The sequence below is a fragment of the Trematomus bernacchii genome, unplaced genomic scaffold, assembly GCF_902827165.1.
Source record: "Trematomus bernacchii unplaced genomic scaffold, fTreBer1.1, whole genome shotgun sequence".
In the NCBI taxonomy this organism is placed as follows: domain Eukaryota; kingdom Metazoa; phylum Chordata; class Actinopteri; order Perciformes; family Nototheniidae; genus Trematomus; species Trematomus bernacchii.
In genome coordinates, this window is record NW_022987648.1 from 11,550,760 (window position 1) to 11,570,954 (window position 20,195).

Here is a 20,195-nt window from a genome sequence, read left to right on the forward strand (position 1 = left end):
AACTGCAGATAAACCCTGCAGCCTTTGATGCTAGAAATGGATTAATCTGGAACAAATGACTCTAGTTTACATCTTTGCCCAGGTCTAATTCAATAATGTTTGTAACTCAGCCCGGGGGCCTTCAGTTCTTGGAGAAATTCACATTTTCCACATTTTCCAGTGGATTTAGGTCACTTCGGCCTTTCCTGGTTCTTCTTTCTTTAGTAATATCTCACATTTTTTGTTATAGGGGGACTCAGCAGACACATAACTTAATAGGATTCCTCAGTGTCTGGAGACCAAGGACACACCTGCCTCACTCTAAAATAGATTTCTGGACAGAAATTCCTTGAGCAACTTGACTTGGAAGGAGACTTGAAGTTTGACTCCGAGTTAAATGACTTCCATCTCAATCGTGTTGTTTTCTTTATATCAAAGATACATTGATATAAAAGGGGTGATAAGCTTTTCACTATTTTTTACAATCCATGTCCAACCCTTAACTAGAACAAAAAAAAAGTCAGTTGTTGAATTTTAGGGACTAGATTTATGTCAATAGAATTGCAGCAGTACAATATCAATAGTTCCATAATAAAGTCCCCCTCCTAAAAGGGTCAAGATGATGTCTGTATCTGCATGAGACCCTGCCTCTGCCTGTATTTCCCTAATTGATTGTATTACAGGGCATTACTGGGTATCAACTTTTATAAAGAAGTACTGACCAGGTGCTAGATTGTGAGCAATCATCCAAAAGGCAGCTTTCACCCCTGGTGAGAAACGTAACCATCGTAAAACCGGAGGGGAGGGGCTATCTGTGAAGCCGTGTTTACAGACCGTCAAATCCTACCCATTGTACCTTTAATGTGGCTGTTTGAATAGCGATTAGAGTAATACTTGTACACACACAAAGACACTGAAATAGACACAAAATGTACACATGCTCTAGCTAACAGAGTGACCTATCAATCGTGTGTGTGTTGTGTGACGTGTGTACGCATTTGTCTTATTGCCTCTTGTCTTGTAACACAAAGACACAAACAGACCAGACAATTGGAGCAGATTGAACTCACAAAAGAGTGTGTATGTGCATGCAGTTTGTGTGTGTTTTTTGTCAGGTGGATAAGCTCCTGACATAATGATGGCCCTACACCTCCCACACTCCCATCATGCTTTGTGTCTGTGTTGCGTGGAACTAACACTACAGTTATGACGCAAGCTGTCGCAGCACAGCGAGCATGTGTGTGTGCATCTGTGTGCGCGATGCTACAAGCGTGTGTACGTGTCACAGTTCCTGTCATATTTTCCCAAGAGAACGCCTCGTCCCTGCGACAGTTTCTTCCTCCTCTTTTGTGAAACGACAACTTTGTTTAACGGCTACTCCCTCCCTGACAAGATCTCTTTTTCTACTTCTTCCTGCCTTGCTCTTTCTCTATTTTTTTAATATTTGTCTTTTTTCCATCATTCCTTGAATTATTCCTTTTTTCTCTCCGTCTCCTTTTCCTCTAAAGCCTTTTTGTCTGCTGTCAGGCAGTGGCCAAGCGCCAATGTGTGGGCGAGACAGAGGATGCCGAGATAGATGGGGGAGAGAGGATATTAGAATTTATGAATATTTGAATTTGAAACAACCCTTTTTTATCAACGCTGAGAGGGAGGATGGAGATGAAATAGATCGATAGATTGACTCACATGTTCTGGTTGATCTCTCAAAGCGGCCCTTATGCTTTATTGGGGTTTTCCCTTTCCTGTAGTTTTTATCATAGGTTTATGTGCATGTAAATGGTCTGCAAAGTCTAAAATCCCATAGTTCCCTCCAGAGGGTGTTTCTCTCCCACACACTCGTGTGGTGCCTGAAACGCCTCCATAGGAATCCTTTGTTTACTTCTGCAACATAGTGACATCACAATGTAACACTCGTGCTTGTATTGGCTCGCGCTCCAACACATTTTCTATGTTAGGCTAAGGGGCGGGACATCTCTAAATGGTTGACCAATCACAACAGAGCCGGCCAGCTGACCAATCAGAGCAGACTGGGCTCTGGTTTCAGACAGAGGGTGAAAAGAGGTGCTGCAGCACAAATATTAACATTAAAGCATGTAAACATGTCTCAGTAGAGGCACAACGTACAATTATGAATCCTGAAATTAGCATAATAGAGCCCCTTTAAAGATGAACAATGGAAAAATTGCCACTTCTTTGTCCCATTTGTTCCCTTTTCTGTGTTGGAGTAGATTGTGTATAAAAGCCAAAATCTAGTGGAACTGGGACAAAAAGCCAAGGAATTGAAAGCTCAGTTTTCCACAACCACACGAAACTAAATAAACAATGAAGGTTTTTTTTCAGATCTATCCACTGCAGGCTGATTACAAAATCTCTCTTTTAGGGTGTGGGAAATTTGAAAAGAAAAATATTTCTCATTCAGCTGGGACAGTGTGGACGTAGCCGGAGAGAACATGACACTGCATCCACCCTGCCAGCTCCTCCCCTCAGACGGACAGAGACAGGTGTGCCTCCTGCCTGACAGACATACTTCTAAGTCAGCATACAAACACACATATGCGGGAGGCCTGCACAAACACACACACTTTCTGCCTCACAAATAAACACACTGGTGCACTCACACACTGAGAGCCTGTGGCCATGCACCCAGCAGGATCTATAGAAGGGTTTGAGGTTTCCTCCAATGTGTCTCTGTGTAGGAGGAACACGGCTTCTAACAAACTGTTCAATCCCATCATCCTCCTCTCTCACTCTTTTGGAGACTTGCCGTAGGGAAAAACAAGAATTTGTTTCTCCCACCCTTTTCCTGAAATTCCCTTGTAGACAAGCAATGCATGAGTTGTTTTTCCTTGCTAACATGAAAGACATGGTTGGAGAACAAATGTTGCTTCCAAAATGAAGCACAGATAATGATGGATTGTTAAACAGATTGTGGAAGTTGAAATAAAGGACTACTTCAGGCCCCAAAATTATCTTTGGTGTATCAACTACTCATCCTTTTTTAGCTTCAATGTGTTAAGAAATCTCAGTTTTTCCTGCATGCATTCATGTGGAATCCAAAACCGGAGGAAAAGTCTTAATGAATTGAAGGTAATGGGGCTAAAAGTTATCAGATTGGGAAGTAGCGAGCATGAAAACAGACCAATGTGACTTGGATTATAAGGCACATCTAGTGTGAGAGTTTCTAACAGTATTTTGATATGTTTTTGCTATTGTCGCTCACATTTACTTTACTTCTTGAGATCTTATCTGTTTTTGTGGTCCTCCTTGTTGGAGGCATGTGGGAAAGTTTCCCTCACTACATTTAAGGTAACACAGGGTGAGTAACTGGTACACAAAATGCTAATTGTTAGGCTGAAATATTCCTTTGAAGCTAATTAAAACAACTGTTGCTTGAGAGTCATGTGTGCGTGTGTGTGTGTGTGTGTGTGTGTGTGTGTGTGTGTGTGTGTGTGTGTGTGTGTTTGTGTTTGTGTGTGTCTGCAGACGCTCTGTCTACAGCTAAAGGCACCCCTGATGTTTGAAGAAAATGTGCAGGTGTAAGAACTCCCGACCTAAAGAGAGAGGGGGAACGTGTGAAAGCCAATTAAGACCCAGGCAGAGGGGGGGGGGGGGGAGCATCTGTGTCCAAACCTTGTTCTTGGTTCACGTCAGACAAGCTGTGGAGAGCTTTCCCGTTCAACACCAAAACACACACACACACACACACACACACACACACACACACACACACACACACACACACACACACACACACACACACACACACACACACACACACACAGGAGCTGAAAGCAGGCCAGACTTGTAGTAGTATGTGTCAATGTCTTCACAATATAACCAAGAGAATAAACCTTGTTTAAACATAACTGTCATAAATTGTATTATTTGGCCAACGTTTCCAAATGTTTTCTTATGTTTTGTTGTCCTCATCACGTTTGTGCACAAAAAAAGGAAAAGTCTAAACTAAATTAAACTTAATCTATTTGACTCTGCTCAGCAAGAACATTAGATTAATTATGAAATTGAAAGGCCAACTCTAATTTCAAATTAATGTTCAAACAGACAATTACTGGGTATCATATTTCATTACAAAAAGCAATGACATTTCCAATATCACCTTATTATTCTGGTTTTGTTATGACTATTTTTTCATTTGCCTATGCACATTTAGCTGAGAAGTGCATGTCACAAATCAAGTTTGGGGGGTCTATAATAAACATTTGGAAAATAACTGAAACAGTTTATTAGATATAAAAACGCATACATGCAATTTTCCTCCTGAATTCATGTGAATGACATAATCCAATTCTAGCTTATACCATTTATTTTAAGGTTGGTTTATAGGGAAGTGAAAATTGTATTTGTAAGGCTCAATTACAAACCTACCCCTACACCCAAGAAAGCAGAAGACCGACTGTAGCAAAAATCAGATATGAAACAGAACAAGAAACGAAACTAACGGTTTTTGGGGAGTTTTATCATAGTCAGAGATACGTTGATGTGAAAGCGTTACTAGGACAGTTCCTGTTTCTGCCTGAGAGAGGGGAATTTACACCCTCCACCCGAAAGAAGGGAGCCTCATTCAGCTGTGATTGTGACTCCAGAGTGTGTGGGGGTCGGATTGAAATTCAGCCTCTATGTAAAGTGAAAAACAAATATGGAGGTGGTGAATTCAGCCAAGCTCTCTGACTGTCCAAAGAAACTTGCAGCAGCACTGACAATTCCCATAAGCCATGACAGGCTGTAGTTTAGCAGCTGCGACAGATGACTCTTACTTCACCCACTTCCTAGTACTTATTTTTCTCCAATATACTACAAACATCTCTGGAGACGAAAACTTCAGACCCAACGCAACCATTATACCATATTAAAAAACACAGACATATCCAAGCTAGGAAAGCCTCTTGCATATTACTCCTGAATTAAGAATTAGGAATCCAAACAGCCATTATAGCTATTATCTCAGCTCTGAAATTGGTTTGCACTAATGCACTCATTGTCATTAGTAGTCAATGTGATCCACAGTTAGTGAATTATAGTCAAATTTTGTTTTGTTTGTTTTAATGGACCTAGGGATAAGACAGTGGGTGCCCTGCAATGCTGGGTTTTAATTTGGTGTGAGGTGTGTTTTTTGGATATGATACACACACTCACCCTGCGTATGTGTAGTATCAAAGTCAGTCTGTCTCCCAAGCCGCTAATAGAGAGTGAGGAGGATGACTGACTTCACTGTTATCAAGTAATAGGCCTATCACTGCAGACAGATGGACAGTGTGTGTGTGTGTGTGTGTGTGTGTGTGTGTGTGTGTGTGTGTGTGTGTGTGTGTGTGTGTGTGTGTGTGTGTGTGTGTGTGTGTGGGCATGTGTGTCCGGCAGGAGTCTCCAGGACAACCAATCGATTCCTCATTATGGCTTAACACACATTGATCAGGGTCAGTCCTTCAAAGACACATACGCGCGCGCACACACGCACACGCACACGCACACACACACACACACACACACACACACACACACACACACACACACACACACACACACACACACACACACACACACACACACACACACACACACACACAGGTCTGATCAGGCAGACCTTCAGGGCCTCAGGGAGCGACTGTAAATCAGACTACTGATATTATCATCATTACCAGAGTGTGTGTGTGTGTGTCTGTGTGAGGCGCAGTGGATTTCCCAAAATCACATTCTGGAGCTTAAAAATCTTGATATTTCGGACCTTCTTCCGGAAAAGCAAAGATTGTTTACTTTCTGATAGCAATCCAAGAATGCATTGCCCCACTGCATTTTGTGGCATGAAAATAAAAGATCAAAGCCTATCCAAACTTGTAGATTGACAGGTCTGTAGGAGGAGACCATACATAGACAAGCAACACATTGATAATATTAAGTGTCAGAAATCTGAATATACTGCAAACTTTTCAAATAAAATATTGAGAGTCTGATATACAGGAAGTTGTGACTGAAGGAGTGATTTAGGATCAATCCCAGGTCTCTTGATAAACGAGGTGTTGATTACAGGGGAAAAGCAGCAGAGTATGCCTTTTTCTAACTTCCAATAGTGTGGGAGTCTCTGACGTTCATGCACTCTGAAGGCGATTTCGGAGAGACAAACTGCACCTCAGGTTGATTAAAGCTTCACATCACTGCTGCTTTATCGCTGCTGTTAAATTAAAAGAATACAAGGAAGTACCTGCCTGACTAAACTATCAACCACATAGTGGAGGAAAGCCAAGCAGTCCTTTGCTGCTGACCAGTCAAAGCTATTCAATCTCAAAGACAGTGAAAGTCACATTCTGAGCATAAGTGAATGAATATTAACTGAATATTAACATTTGTAGGTACAAATGGTGTATTAGGTAGGCTACATTTTATTTGTTTGGATGCTTGCCTTTTCTAAAGAGACCTCATTATGCGTTTGGGGTTTCCCTTTCCTGTAGTGTTTTATATAGGTTTTTGTGCATGTAAATGGTCTGCAAAGGCCAAAATCCCAAAGTTAACATCAGAGGGAGCTTATTTCCCAACACTCCCCCCCCCCTGCCTGAAACACCTCCATTGGACTTCTTTTGTTTACATACTGACATGTCTACACATGTCTTAACACCAACTTACCATATTGTGTTGACCAATCACAACAACAATATCATGTATAGCTGGCAAATAAGTGATTCATCTTTGATCGATTACAACTGTAGGATGTTTGCATCCCTATTCAGGTATCAAGCAATCTGCCTTTAACATTTTGGCACTGAGGATTTTTGATTTATCACCAACCTAAACTGTGTTGTAATGCACTTCTGCCCCCCAAGGTGTTCTCTCCCCTGCTCTCTCTGTAGCTTTCTAATAACATTGTCTTGCAGCTTTGGGTCAGGATGCTTGTCTGGACACATGGCTCTCCTGCTGGTAGAGTTGCCGTGATGCTAATTCAAACATGCAGGCAGCTGCTAAATGCCCACAGCTGGTAACCGTACATCCACTGTAACACCAAATGCTGCTCTGATGTCTTCCTCTCTCTGTCATATGGTCTCTTCATCTCTCCTCCACAACTCTCTTTCCCCCCTTCTGCCCTGAGGCTAGTGTCACATCACATCACTTTACCTATTGGTCTACTTTCGATCAAGTCCCCAGGACTTCCGCATCGCAGAAAGGTGTGTCTACATGTGTGCATATGATCAAATAACACTAGATCTTTATACCAATGCAGAATGTAGAGTCTGTTTTACAAGGTTCATTTTCAAAGAGTTGGTTAAAGGGGGGATGTTTTCCAGTTGATTACTTACACTGAGAACATTATTTCATGGTTTTCTGTTCAAATACGCACATCAGTATTTATCTTACTAGATATGTGCTAATTAGCATACATTTCCAGAACATACATCTGAACATTTGATAGAAAACAAGCTTTGAAGATATATTTAGTACAATTCTATACCTTTCGTAGGAAAATACAATTAAAATGGGTAAAAAAGAAGGAGAAAATGTAAATTCTCTAGTAAATAATGAGGCAATGATTACTTTATTACAAGTTTTTTGTGGAAATTGTACGCTTAAATATGCAGATGATGAATTATTTGATGTTAACTTGTAGCATCAAGAGAAGATAAGTGAAGAGAATAGATGGGTTGAGGACACAAAAAAAACCTTGCATGAAGTGAAATGATTGATCGAGGCAGAGTACAAAGACAAGGTCTAAATCATTAGTAAAACCATTATCGTTGACTGCAGCTTCTCTGTCATATAAATCACTTCTTAACTCACTGCTTTGCTCCACACTTATTGTGGAAGCCACATCTCCGTGAAACTGCCTACGTGCGTGTCTGCTTAATGTGCTCTTACTTTGTTCGAGTTAGTTTGAGAGCCCAAAGAAGTCTTACACTGTACACGTGTGTTTGCTCTCTTTATATCAATACTACAGACTTATCTGACTTGGGAGTGATGTGAGGTAAAGGAAGACTGGAGAAGGGGGAGAATAAGAGACAGACATATATAAAAGGGATTTAAGTGATGGATAGACAGAGGCAGCAGGATAAAGGAGGATGAAGACAGATATAGGCTGAGCGAAGAAAGGTTTATAAATGATAAAGAGAGGAGAATATATGCAGTGGGAGGCGGGGGGGTGAGCAAATAAAAGAGTAAGAGAGACAGAGAGTGTGGCATTTGGTTCTCCGCCTCTGTTTTCTCATATACAACGTTGAATAATGATCTGGCCTATAAAAGATTGGCACTATGCAGAAGGATGGAGGAGAGGAGGTGCTAAGGAGGGAAGGGAAGGAGGGGAGAGGAGACATTAGAATGCAGGAGAGGAGAGGTGATGAAGAGAAGAGGTGGGACAGAGGAGCAGGTGAAAGATGATAGATGGGCTCCATTGGGTAGTGGTGAGGGGGCAGGGGGGTTGGAGAGGTGAGGAAGGGTGAGATGAATGGAGGGAGGAGGAGAGGGAGAGAGAGCCAGGAGGAAAGAGGAGAGGAGGTAGCTGTCAGGATGATTTGAGCCTGCCCTCAGCGGACCCTGACGCTGCACTTTTCCCTAAGCAGCTGTGTGTGTGTGTGTGTGTGTGTGTGTGTGTGTGTGTGTGTGTGTGTGTGTGTGTGTGTGTGTGTGTGTGTGTGTGTGTGTGTGTGTGTGTGTGTGTGTGTGTGTGTGTGTGTGTGTGTGTATCTCCAAATAGAGATCTTGCTTTCTGAGATAGAGCAGAGCTGTGAGCTACAGTACAGTAAGAGGAAAATGTGAAGCAGAAACCGACCTCTGCTGCAAAAGGCTACATGCTGTACGTTACAGAGGGAAAGACTCTAAAGCAGTTCTTTGACCTTAGCTTTCTTGGCAGTTGCATCGTGGACAAGATGAATTTGCATCATAAATATTCATAAATAAAGAGAGGTGCTTTCTCTCCTCTACGATTAAAAAGAAAAACATGTAAATGAAGTGGCTTTTCTCTCAAATACAGTTTTTACAAACTCAAAAGAAGTATAATAAATCTAAGAAATATTGGAGCACTGGACTTCTTGCTGTGTAAACACCTGGGTTTAAAACGTTGGTGTCTAAGAGATTTGAAAGGTTAAAGCAATAGTTTGACATTTGTTAATACGCCTTGTTGCCTTCTTGCCAAGAGTTAGAGGAAAAGATTGATTTCATTCTCATGTCTGTACAGTAAATGTGAACCTGGAGCCACTAGCAGTTAGCTTAGCTTAGCACAAAGGCTGGAAGAAATGGCTAGGCTTGCTCTGTCCTGTCCAAAGAAAATACAAGTCGCAATACACCAGCAGCTGTACAGCTAAGTAAAGCTGACAAGTTGTACCTTTAGTGCAAGTTATGTGTCGGACTGTTTCTTGGCCGGGTCACGGTGACTTTCAAGAGACTTGTCGTCACGGTGAGGCTGCCAGGCAACCTGTTTCCAGTCTATATGCTAAACTTAGCCAACCAATGGCCTGGCTGTGGCTTCATATTTAATGTACAGATATGAGAGTGGTATCAATCTTCTCACCGTACTCTTGGCAAGAAAGCAAATCTCAAACTATTACTTCAAGCTGCTGCTTGAAGTGAAAGTGATGGGTGGAAATAACTGCAGAAAGGAGTTGTTTAAGACTTTACAGTGCGTACACTAATCTCTCTCTTTACAGAACTAACAAAGGTTCTAGGCTAAAGTCCTGTGTCCACAGAACATATTTTTCTGAGCGCAGTTCTCTTTTGTCAATGGTTCCCAATGACAAGTAGGCAGTCGCCATTGCATTTGGCTTAGCCTAGCCCCACCTTTTTGCGCGCTCAGCCAATTTTGTGTGGTCACTCTGAGCAATACTAGTCCAAATAGTGCTAGTTGAATATATCACAACTTTTCAAATATATCCTGGTGATGTCACTGTAGAAAATTCAGAAGAAGCTTACTGTATATTTGGCCTTGTTTGTCTATCCTGAATCTTATATGTCTACGGTAACGTATTTCTGCCAGAAAAATGACACTACATGGTAGGTGTTCTAATTAACATAAGTTACACCAAACATAAAGTTCTTCACATTTATTTTGCCTTCTTGGAGCTTTTATCAACTGTAACTGCAGCTGTACGTTTGTACTCGTGAGCTGCATCCCCACACAGTCTCCTCTGTCCTGCCTGTGTACCAGTCCATCATGTGGCCTGGATCTACACGTCTTTAAACGCTTCAGCTGCAGCTGTTGGGTGATAACTGAAACCTGCCACCAGTGACGGACTAATGTGGCACCATGGAGCCTGTCATGTGAAGGGAAATGGGAAGTCATGGTGAGTCATGATTGGCCACGGCTAAACTGATGTTAGCAGGGGGCACAAGTTTTCTTTTCATCCCTCTCACCCCCCTCCGGATGTCTCGTGGCACTACAGAATATGAATCTTAATGAAATCATCTCTCTCTGTCCGACCACCTCTACATCGATCTCTCCTGCACAGACAGCAGAGGGCTCGACATAATGTGATGCGTTATGGATTACAGATTACCATTTTAAATTGCAATCAGGACAATAAGAGATTAGATTGCTTCAAGGCACTGACATAATAAAACAACCCTTGTCCGTCCAAAGCATGCAGTGTGTGAGTGTGTGTTGATGGATGTTTTCATGAGGGACAGATGCAACTGTATCATGAGCTATAAACAAATAGACAGAGGAACCATATTGAATGCTTATAATGTAGCCTTTGTCTACAGACACAGACGACTCCTTTGTCTCAAACATGATTTGTGTGTTTGTGTTTATTCTCCTCTACATGAAGTGAGGATAGATGAAGTTTTCTGTTTATCAGAGCTGTAGTAAACATATCTAAATGGACTTATCTTATCTTAATCTCATGATTTGAGAATACATGTTACATATAAAAGGGTTGTCCTTGATGAACTAAATACTCATCAGATAATAAACAGGGATAATAGACACAGAAAGACATAATTGAAATAAGTCAATGAGCATGACTAAGCATAAAGAATTACTAATTTACTAAATAAGTCTTAGTCGACTTTGACCGAAGCTACCAATTGGTTGACTAAACGACTAAGAGGTAATAATATTTGTGAGATAAAAAGAGAATAAGTGGGCAAATGAGACGCCATTTGACATCCAGACATGGAGCCGGAAACACTGGTTTGCATGTCTGTGTGTGTGTTTGTGTGTGTGTGTGTGTGTGTGTGTGTGTGTGTGTGTGTCAGGGTTGTTGCTGACAATCACTCGGGGACCACGTACGTCTGCCCCCTGCAGACACACACACGCACCCTTTGCTTTACCCCCTTGGCCTCTTTGCCCTCTGAACCCAACAGCTCAATTTCAGCCTACCCCTGCACACACACACACACACACACACACACACACACACACACACACACACACACACACACACACACACACACACACACACACACACACACACACACACACACACACACACACACACACACACACACACACACACACACACACACACACACACACACACACACACACACACACACACACACACACACACACACACACACACACACACACACACACACTCGCCTGCTGACTTAAATAGCACTGCGCTTTAGGACACTTGTAAATAACTAGCCCATTAGGCTTGGGATATTACCTCCAACTCTGTACATACCACACCCTTACTGGCATGGTTTAACAATGAATGTAAATGTCGTTACTGGAAGTGAAACTAGGGATATATTAAGACATGTACCCGAAGTCGTACAATATAGAACATCCACAAATACACACTTTTTGATGTGCATAGGCTAATAAATAAATTAGAGGCTGTTGTTTCTAAACAGACCAGATTCTCTCCTCCAGGGAAAATACTGGACTTTAAATGGATGTAAGAAATTCAAAGAGAAAGAGGAAAGAAGGCCAAGGGGAGTAGGGGATGGGGAGGGGGAGAAGGAAATAGAGGGGCAGACAGAAAGACAGAGAAAGCATCTAATAAAACTGATCCCAGGATAAGAACTGCAGAGTAAAACAGAAAAATTACGAGGACAAGGAGACAGAAGAGTGTGCTTTTCATTTCCACAGCACAGCGCGAGAGTAAAGCGAAACAGAGCAGAGCACAGCGGGCCTTTTCAACCTTTCAGCCTTTCAACAAACAGCCAGCCGGTGAAATATTGATGCTTCAATTCCAACAAAGAAATGTCTGAATGATTTCGGTACATCTGAGTGGGGAAATTCGCCCATCTATAATTGATACAGCTGAAATGTTAATAACTGGACAGGAAAGCACCGGAACAGAGAAATAACGGGAGATAGGGGAAAAGTGTAAGTGTGTGTGTTTCTGCCCTTTTGCCTGTGTCAGTGGGTTAGTGTCTGTGGTCTTTTAGATTCCAGAGAGCCACTCTCTACTATGTGTATGATGAAATTGTTCATGAAATAACGGTCCCACAGTGATAAGGGAAGGCTAAAAGTTTAAAGTAAGACGAAAGATAGAACACTTCAAGTTGGTGTGTGTGCGTGTGCGTGTGCGTGTGCGTGTGTGTGTGTGTGTGTGTGTGTGTGTTACTCTCAGTTACTAGTAGCTTCCCTGTCATTCCAATTGTTTTCATCACTTTAATATTGGACTTTAATCGTGTTGTACTATAGGTATAATTTCCATTTTAGGAGCTGCAGCTGTTGCCATCTATGGAATGGGGATCACTTTTTTGACAGCCTGCCGAAAAATGTCCAGCAACTTTTATTACGTGTTAATTTGAATAGTTTCACAGGGCTTGTGCTGGATCAGACTCGGTTGCAAATTCTGCCCAAAAAATCCCAGTTAGACTTTATTAAGACGATTTCATATCCAATTGTATAAAGCACATTTGAATGTATAAATAAAGTCTCAAATCTCTCTGCCAGCACTGTTTTTCTGATCAGTGCTGTATTTTTATTTCAAGCTGCAGAACGCTTTGCCTTGCTTTCCGCTCTACCATGCAACCAAAGCCAAACAGCCAAAAACAATGATCGACACCCAATCCTCTGATCTCTGTGTTAATTCTTCCGAAGTGTGAAAATCATGCTGTAACAATCTATGTGTTGTAATTAGACTTTGATAATTAAGAGACAGGGGACCAGAGGGAGGTCCCAAAGTGATTATTATGGGATATTCCAAGCCAGAAAAACAGGAGGAGAGTGGGCTGAAGTTCACCGAAAACACCAAATACGCCAACTCTCACACAGAGACAGGCTGGTGGAGACAAAAACTCTGAAGAGACAGAACGTGTTTTCACAATACTGTAGTCAAAACTCCCCTCACTTCTTATCCTTTATTAGTTGAACTCTAATCAATTAAATGTTTCCCAGTTCTTATTTTTAAATCTCCTTAGTTCACAACCCAATCTATGACTTTAAAAGCCAGCCAGCCGTCCAGCCGTCCGTCCGTCCGTCCGTCCGTCCGTCCGTCCGTCCGTCCGTCCGTCCGTCCGTCCCTCCCTCCCTCCCTCCATCCATCCATCCATCCCTCCCTCCATCCATCCCTCCATCCATCCATCCATCCATCCACTCTCGACTTTACCTGCAGTCCAGTTTCTCTATCTCAAAGTGCGGGTTGAAGTTGAGGACGATGCGTTGCGAAGGCTCGGGGGCTGTGATGACCCAGCGGCAGTTCTGGTGAGGGGGGTACTCCAGAGGGTAGCCGGGGGTGGTGATGTAGCCTGGATCGCTGGCATCTAAATAGCCACCGCATGGCTCAGACGCTGGATGGAGAGAGAGATATATAAAGTGTCATTATCAGCATATATAGAAACCACAAAAGTCAAGTTGATTTAGACATTTTTATTTTTTGTGTCTTTAATACTCTATATCCCGTTTTTGTAAGATATGGAAAAGTACTCAAAGCTTTAACCTGTTAAGCCCTGAGCCTGTTTTTCAGGTCTCAGGCTCGAAAATGACATTCCCAGAACAAATGACCATATCTTCCCTTCTAAAAGGGTTAAATTAATCATCTTTTTTCTCAAAGTAATGATAAACCTGTGAGTTGGATTTAGAAAAGTCAGAATCAATATAGATGTTTTTTATTTTAAAGAAAATTCAGATTTTACATAGTAAAAAACTGTAAATTATAGTGTCCGTCCAAAAATTATTTTTTACAGATAGTGAAAACCACCCTTGGATGATGGGTTAGTAGACTAAAAGCTTTAGGAATCCAAAGTACAACATATAATAAGTACCCTGTATCAAGATTGATGCAAAACAAGTGAAATTTGACCTTTTTAGAGAGATTTAGCCAAAAAAAACCCACTTCTGGGGTCATTTGGGTGGATTTGACCTATCTCTGGCCCCCCTTGCTCGATTTTTATGAATGAAATCTCTTTATAACCGCTAGAGCCAATGGAATCGAGGGAAAGTTATATACACACCAACACGTTAACAAATAAGGAGTGAGAGTGACGCGTTACCAAAACCGGAAGCTGCATACACTCTGGTGGCTACCATTAGCAGCTAACTTTTCCCGCTCCGATTTTTACATAAAAAATGGAATTATGGATTATAAATAATTTCTTCAAAGGCACAGGTACATTATCAACCTATGGATCAACAGTTGTAGCATTTTTTTTTTTCGTTTTAATGACATTGAACACGTCTTTTGACCTAATTGACAGCTACGGTGAGACGATCTGCCGTAAAAGCTCCGTAAAGGTACGTGTTGTGATGTCTGTGTTTGCTTCCCCTGTCGCAAGTTTGGATCGCTCAGTGATGATACTATACCTAAATAATCATTGGAGTCTCAGCTTTAATCGGCTATATTGTATGTGCAGCTACGATAAGTAATAAGGGTATTTTTATCTTGAATTGTGTGCCGCAGTGCGTTAGAGTTTTTTCGCTCAGGGGTCATTTAGACGCTTCTTATGAGACTTGTGTTTTGTTTTGGTAAAAATGGTTCATATCTTCAGTTAGCTGAGATTCTTCCCGTTAATCTGGTGCTACACATTAATAGTTTCATAAATGTTAAGAAGCCCTGAGACATTATCTCGAAAACAAAACGGTGGGAGGGGTCCAATGGGGGGACCGCCGTGCTTAAGAGGTTAAGTAAATGATCTTTCCATTGGTTAATGCACATGTTTACACATTGGACAAAGGTCATTGATTAGTTTTTCCAAATGTGATAAAAGAAAGTGACAGGACAAAGACAGTGAGAATATGTCTTTGAAAGGGAATTATAGGACAGGTGAAGAACTATTGAAAGAAAGATTATATTTTTTGCAAAAAGAGACAAAGATTGAACAGATAACCTTCCAATAACAATACACAACCTAAATACCTTCCCTCACAGCAGCAGATTTAAGTGGCGAGTACCATCGGGATCAACTTTTTTTTTACACGTTTGTTTATCAAGTGTGCTTCTTCACTGGGGGAAACGGTTGGTAAACTGATAACATGCTGATAGGAGTTTTGTTTGCAGAGACAGGATATGAGAAACAAAGAAGCGTGTGTCAACGTGTCGATGTAGACATGGTGTCAAAGTTCAACTGAGCATCACGACATACAAAGACTCCATTCTGACCCATGAAGACTGACACACTCACACACACATAAACACACACCAACGTACACACACACACACACACACATCGAAAGCAGCTCTCCAGATGCCACAGTCACTGTCACAGAGCGGATCCACTTGTCAGCAGTCATAAGTCTGTGTTGTGTTGAAAACAATGCCCCTAACTGTTTCCCGCAGATGTACCCTGACATAGATGGGGTAACTCATATGTATCTGTGACACCCGACAGCATAACACACACAACTCCACTGTATTACGACTATGGTATGTATTGTGCGCCATGCTGCCTTCCCTGTTTGATGGACTGTCCAGACTTTCTACACACTGAACATCTTCATTGTTTAACATCTGCACAACTTAAGTTAAACCATCATGGGGGATACACTGAGTACCATCTTTGTTAAGTCCGAGCACTTTCAGCATAATGGCAGTGTATGAGCCAACATCTGCAAGAAGAAGCTGAACAACCAAGGTTCTCATTGAACAACCCCCAAAAAAACAATTTAGGGAGACTTTCATTTTTTGTTATATGTCACATCCTAATTGTAGAAAATATTGTATAATAATCCTAATTTGCAGTAATTAATAAACGTACTAGTAAGTCAAATATGTTGCCTAGTGATTGACAGAAGAAACTGGCAAAGATTGGAAATACATAATTACAAGTACCTCAAAATTCAGAATTAAGTACTTAAGTAAATGTACTTCCTTACGTTCCACTAGATGTGTTTGGGGAGGGAACAAAAAACATCAGTGCTTTATGGCTTAATTTGTTAAGTAGACTTTTATTCTCCAAGAACTACTTTACCCAAGGAGTTATTCTGCACAGAACTGTGATAACCCTGTACATTTGGACCCGAACAGATTGATTTCAACAAATATTTTGGGTAAAAAGATGGCCACCACGGACCAGGTTACGCTAATAAAAACAGCATCTGTGCATGTCGGCTGCTTGCTGGGAAGAATTTGGCCGGTGAGCAACCCCTTAGATAATTTCCTGTTTGTGAGGGAGAAAAACAAACTCACAATCAAGCTCCTGACTGTCTATATTATTGTTTCAATCAGGATCCTCAAGGAAACTTCCTAATTGAAAGAAACGGGAAGAAGAAGTTGTGCTATGACGTTTATTTATTGCCGCTGTGCTGAGTGGGGTGACATAGCCAAGTCAAACTACTCAGCAGAACACAACATATCTCCAGACTATAAATAGACCGGCTTCTGTAAACCTACTCTAATAGGTCACACATGCACACACGCACAGCATACACACTTTATCAGACACCACCTTCCAAACTAATTCAAGGTGAAACAATCTCAACTTGTATCAATATGCATGCACACAAACTGACGCACATACACTCGAGGGGGATATAAGGGCGAGGTCACATCCCAGCACCCTATGCAAAGTGATTGACACTTTGGCATCTATATCTGGTGTCTACCTCACACTGCCTGCTAGCAATTAATGATTCCTCGTCTGTATCTCTCTCTATCTCCCCGCCTCTGTCTGTCTCTCCCTCCTCCGTCATGCTGTGAGCCAACTAGTCATGTCCATCTCCTCCTATCCGTTTCCAATCTCCCTGGTGACATGCGGTAACACAGGAGTAGAGTTTCAGGGCCGATGTAACCCGGCCAGACGCATTTCATCTCAGCACCACCTGGATTAGTGTTTAACCACTGAGGACTCTCACAGGAGCCAAACACCACTTTTAGAACACGGAGGGCCTAGCTAACGGTCTTTAATTAAAAATCTGCTGAGGCGATGCTAGGGGGTAAACATCTAGGGTTGTTAGTACAGTCTAGTTTATTGGCACATAAACACGTGTTTTAAATAAAGAGTCGGTACGATTTTGAGAAAATGATAATATTAGGCTTTAGAACATTGTGCAAGAGAGGTTAAAATCGAAAAATGGCTTACGAAGACACCTTTCCTTTTAAGAATAAATAACCAAAAAGAAAAATTATAAAAAGATAACACACAGGAATTGCATATTTTGTGAAGGTTTCAAGACAGAGCAAAACAATACAAAACTGACAAAAAGTGTATGTAAACAAGTAAAAAAGCATTAAAATCTTTGCTTATTAAGGCATTTTCAAAAAAGAAATGTTTTGATTAAGGCTAATGTGGATGTTTATTTTAGTGATGATAGGAGGCTGTTTATATTTATATGTATTTTTTATAAAATATGGGGACACATTCAGTAGCGTGCTCTACTTTGTCTGTTTATCTATTTTTTTGTTGTTTTATTTGATTTACGCTAATGCAGATGTTATATCAGTGATGAAAGCAGGCTGTTTATATTCATATATTTATTTTTCTTATATTTGGCATGTGACTAAGTGAGGCTCTTTTAAAAAAAAAATATGTAATATTTCTACTCAAGACTAACTAACCCCTATTCTCCACCCCTCTCCTATCTTCACCCTTGGCGTGCAGTCCAATGAAGACTGCACCTCCCAGAGTCTGATGAATAAGACTGGTGTGACGGAGAGACACACACTGTTTGAGCGTGAAGTGTGTGTCTGCTCTGCTTCAGGCGGATATCAATCTCCAGACACACACAAAGTAATGCGACCGTTATCAAAAACAGGGCGGGAAGGGACAACAGTAGCGGTGATGAGTGCATGGATGACATCAAATCCTCCAGCATGAGGTGCAACCAAACATATGCTGAGCTCATATGTCATTATAATGTAGAGTTCCCACAGTTTTTTACCAAGAAACAGTTTAAATACAGCTTCTAAAAGTAAATCTATAGCCGTGCTAATTTGTATTCCTCACATGGAGCACTCTGACCTGCTCGCTGGGAAGAGAGTGTAATGTCTGTGTGCGTATGTGTCAGATCAGAGGAGATGCTGAGTCGGGAAAAAAGCCAGAATTCATGTCAAGCATTATCAAGCAGGTAAAAGTGACACAGAGACTGGAAAGGGGGGAGGGTGATGGAGAGAGTGTCAGCGAGAGAGAGAGAGAAGGAGCAAAAAGGATGTGCGGCAGAACAGTTATTAGTGTAGGTGTTGAGAGGAAGAGGAGAAAAAAGAAGAGTGTTACAGTTACTTTAATAAGTCTTAATTTGCCCCGTAGGACTTTAATTTAGAGATGTCACTCAGTCCCAGATCTCAGTAATTCTCAATCAAATGTTATCTTAAAGTGGACCTATCATGCTATATTATAATAATATAGTGTAGGACCATACCTATATATATATATATTTTATATATATTTTGCATGATAGGTCCCCTTTAACCTATGAAGAAAGTACCGAAGCCTATTCCATAAGTGAGGAAAAAAAAATAAGAATTACTCCCAGTATTCAGATCCACTCCATGTTGGAACCTCTGCCCATTCAACACCCTTCGACGAAGTTTAAAGAGGACAGTTATGCACATTTTCAGGTACATATTTGTATTTTGTGCCTCTACCATGACATGTTTACATGCTCTAATGTTCAAAAGCTCTTTATTGTTCTCATACTGCCTGTGCTGCAGCACCTCTTTTCACCCTCTGTCTGAAACCAGAGCCCAGTCTGCTCTGATTGGTTAGCTGGCCGGCTCTGCTGTGATTGGTCAACCGCTTAGAGATGTTCCGCCCATTAGCTTATCAAGTACAATGTTTTGGAGCGCTAGCCAATAGAAGCGTGAGTGTTACATAGTGATGTCACTAGGTTACGTTAGTAAAACTGGTGTGAACTTTGGGATTTTAGCCTTTACAGACAGACATGCAGAAAACTATTAAAAAAACTACAGGAAAGTAAAAACAGGACGGCAAAATGATCATGCTGACCTAAAGAAATTGGATCAAATTTGTAATAAACGAAAATCCTCCTTTAAAGCAGTAAAATGCTCGACCATACACTTTTGCAGTGAACTGGTACTTATGGTTAATAAGATAATATAAACGCATAATGAAAGTGAAGAGCCCTATCACCACGTTATCTGTCTGTCCCGTACAGAAGACACACACACTTGCTTCCTCTTGACCCCGGACACCAGACAGCTTTCTCCTAACCACGTCCACATGTGTGATCTTCAAGGAGAGGTTGTATTTTTAAACCGCATATTCACAACAACACGCACAAAGACAAACTGCTGAACATCACTTATCCCCCTCTGGCTTAGACGTCACTGAATTCAGACCACACACACACACACACACACACACACACACAGAATAAGCAGCAGTAAACGGTGCTAAGCAGTCAAGCAGCGACACAAGACAGATCGCTGCATTATTTATGTCGCTCCGCCACGTTTAGTATTGCATCCTGATAACACCTATTCAGCAACTTTTCCCCCACATGCGCATACCTCAACACACACTCCCATAAGGAAATGTAATAAAAACCTGCATGCACAGCAACATGCACACAGGGAAAGGCACACAAAGTCACAAACATGAAGGAAAAACACACACATGCTGCTTTGCAAAATGTAACTTGTTTGTTGGCCCCAAATGCAAATGTTCTGACCTTGTTTCTGAGCTCTCTCATGCAGATTCATTTTCCCAGAGTCGAATTCTCAAAAATACATTTTTCAAGCTGTCGCAATCGATTTATTAGCCTGTGAGAACTTTGCTATTGGACCATATTCCGCATTCATTTAAATTGGCCGGCGCCCATAATGAAAGCATTAGTGGTTCAGCGAGTGTTTGTGTTTGAAAGTGAGAGCGTGTGTCTCACCCTGCTAACCAGAAAGCTTGTTAAGAGCGGGGCTATTATTTGGCAGAGC

At 41.4% G+C, this 20,195-nt stretch overlaps 1 protein-coding gene across 4 annotated transcripts in view; it reads right to left on the reverse strand.

The window, feature by feature from the left end:
- Positions 1-20,195, reverse strand: part of LOC117485692 (neuropilin-2-like) — a 110,903-nt gene that overhangs the window by 78,167 nt on the left and 12,541 nt on the right. For all 4 annotated transcript variants that reach the window (XM_034134341.1, XM_034134339.1, XM_034134340.1 and 1 more), the window contains exon 2: positions 13,482-13,662. In XM_034134341.1, the coding sequence (XP_033990232.1) occupies positions 13,482-13,662 (181 nt within the window). The remainder of the gene's footprint in view (positions 1-13,481; positions 13,663-20,195) is intronic.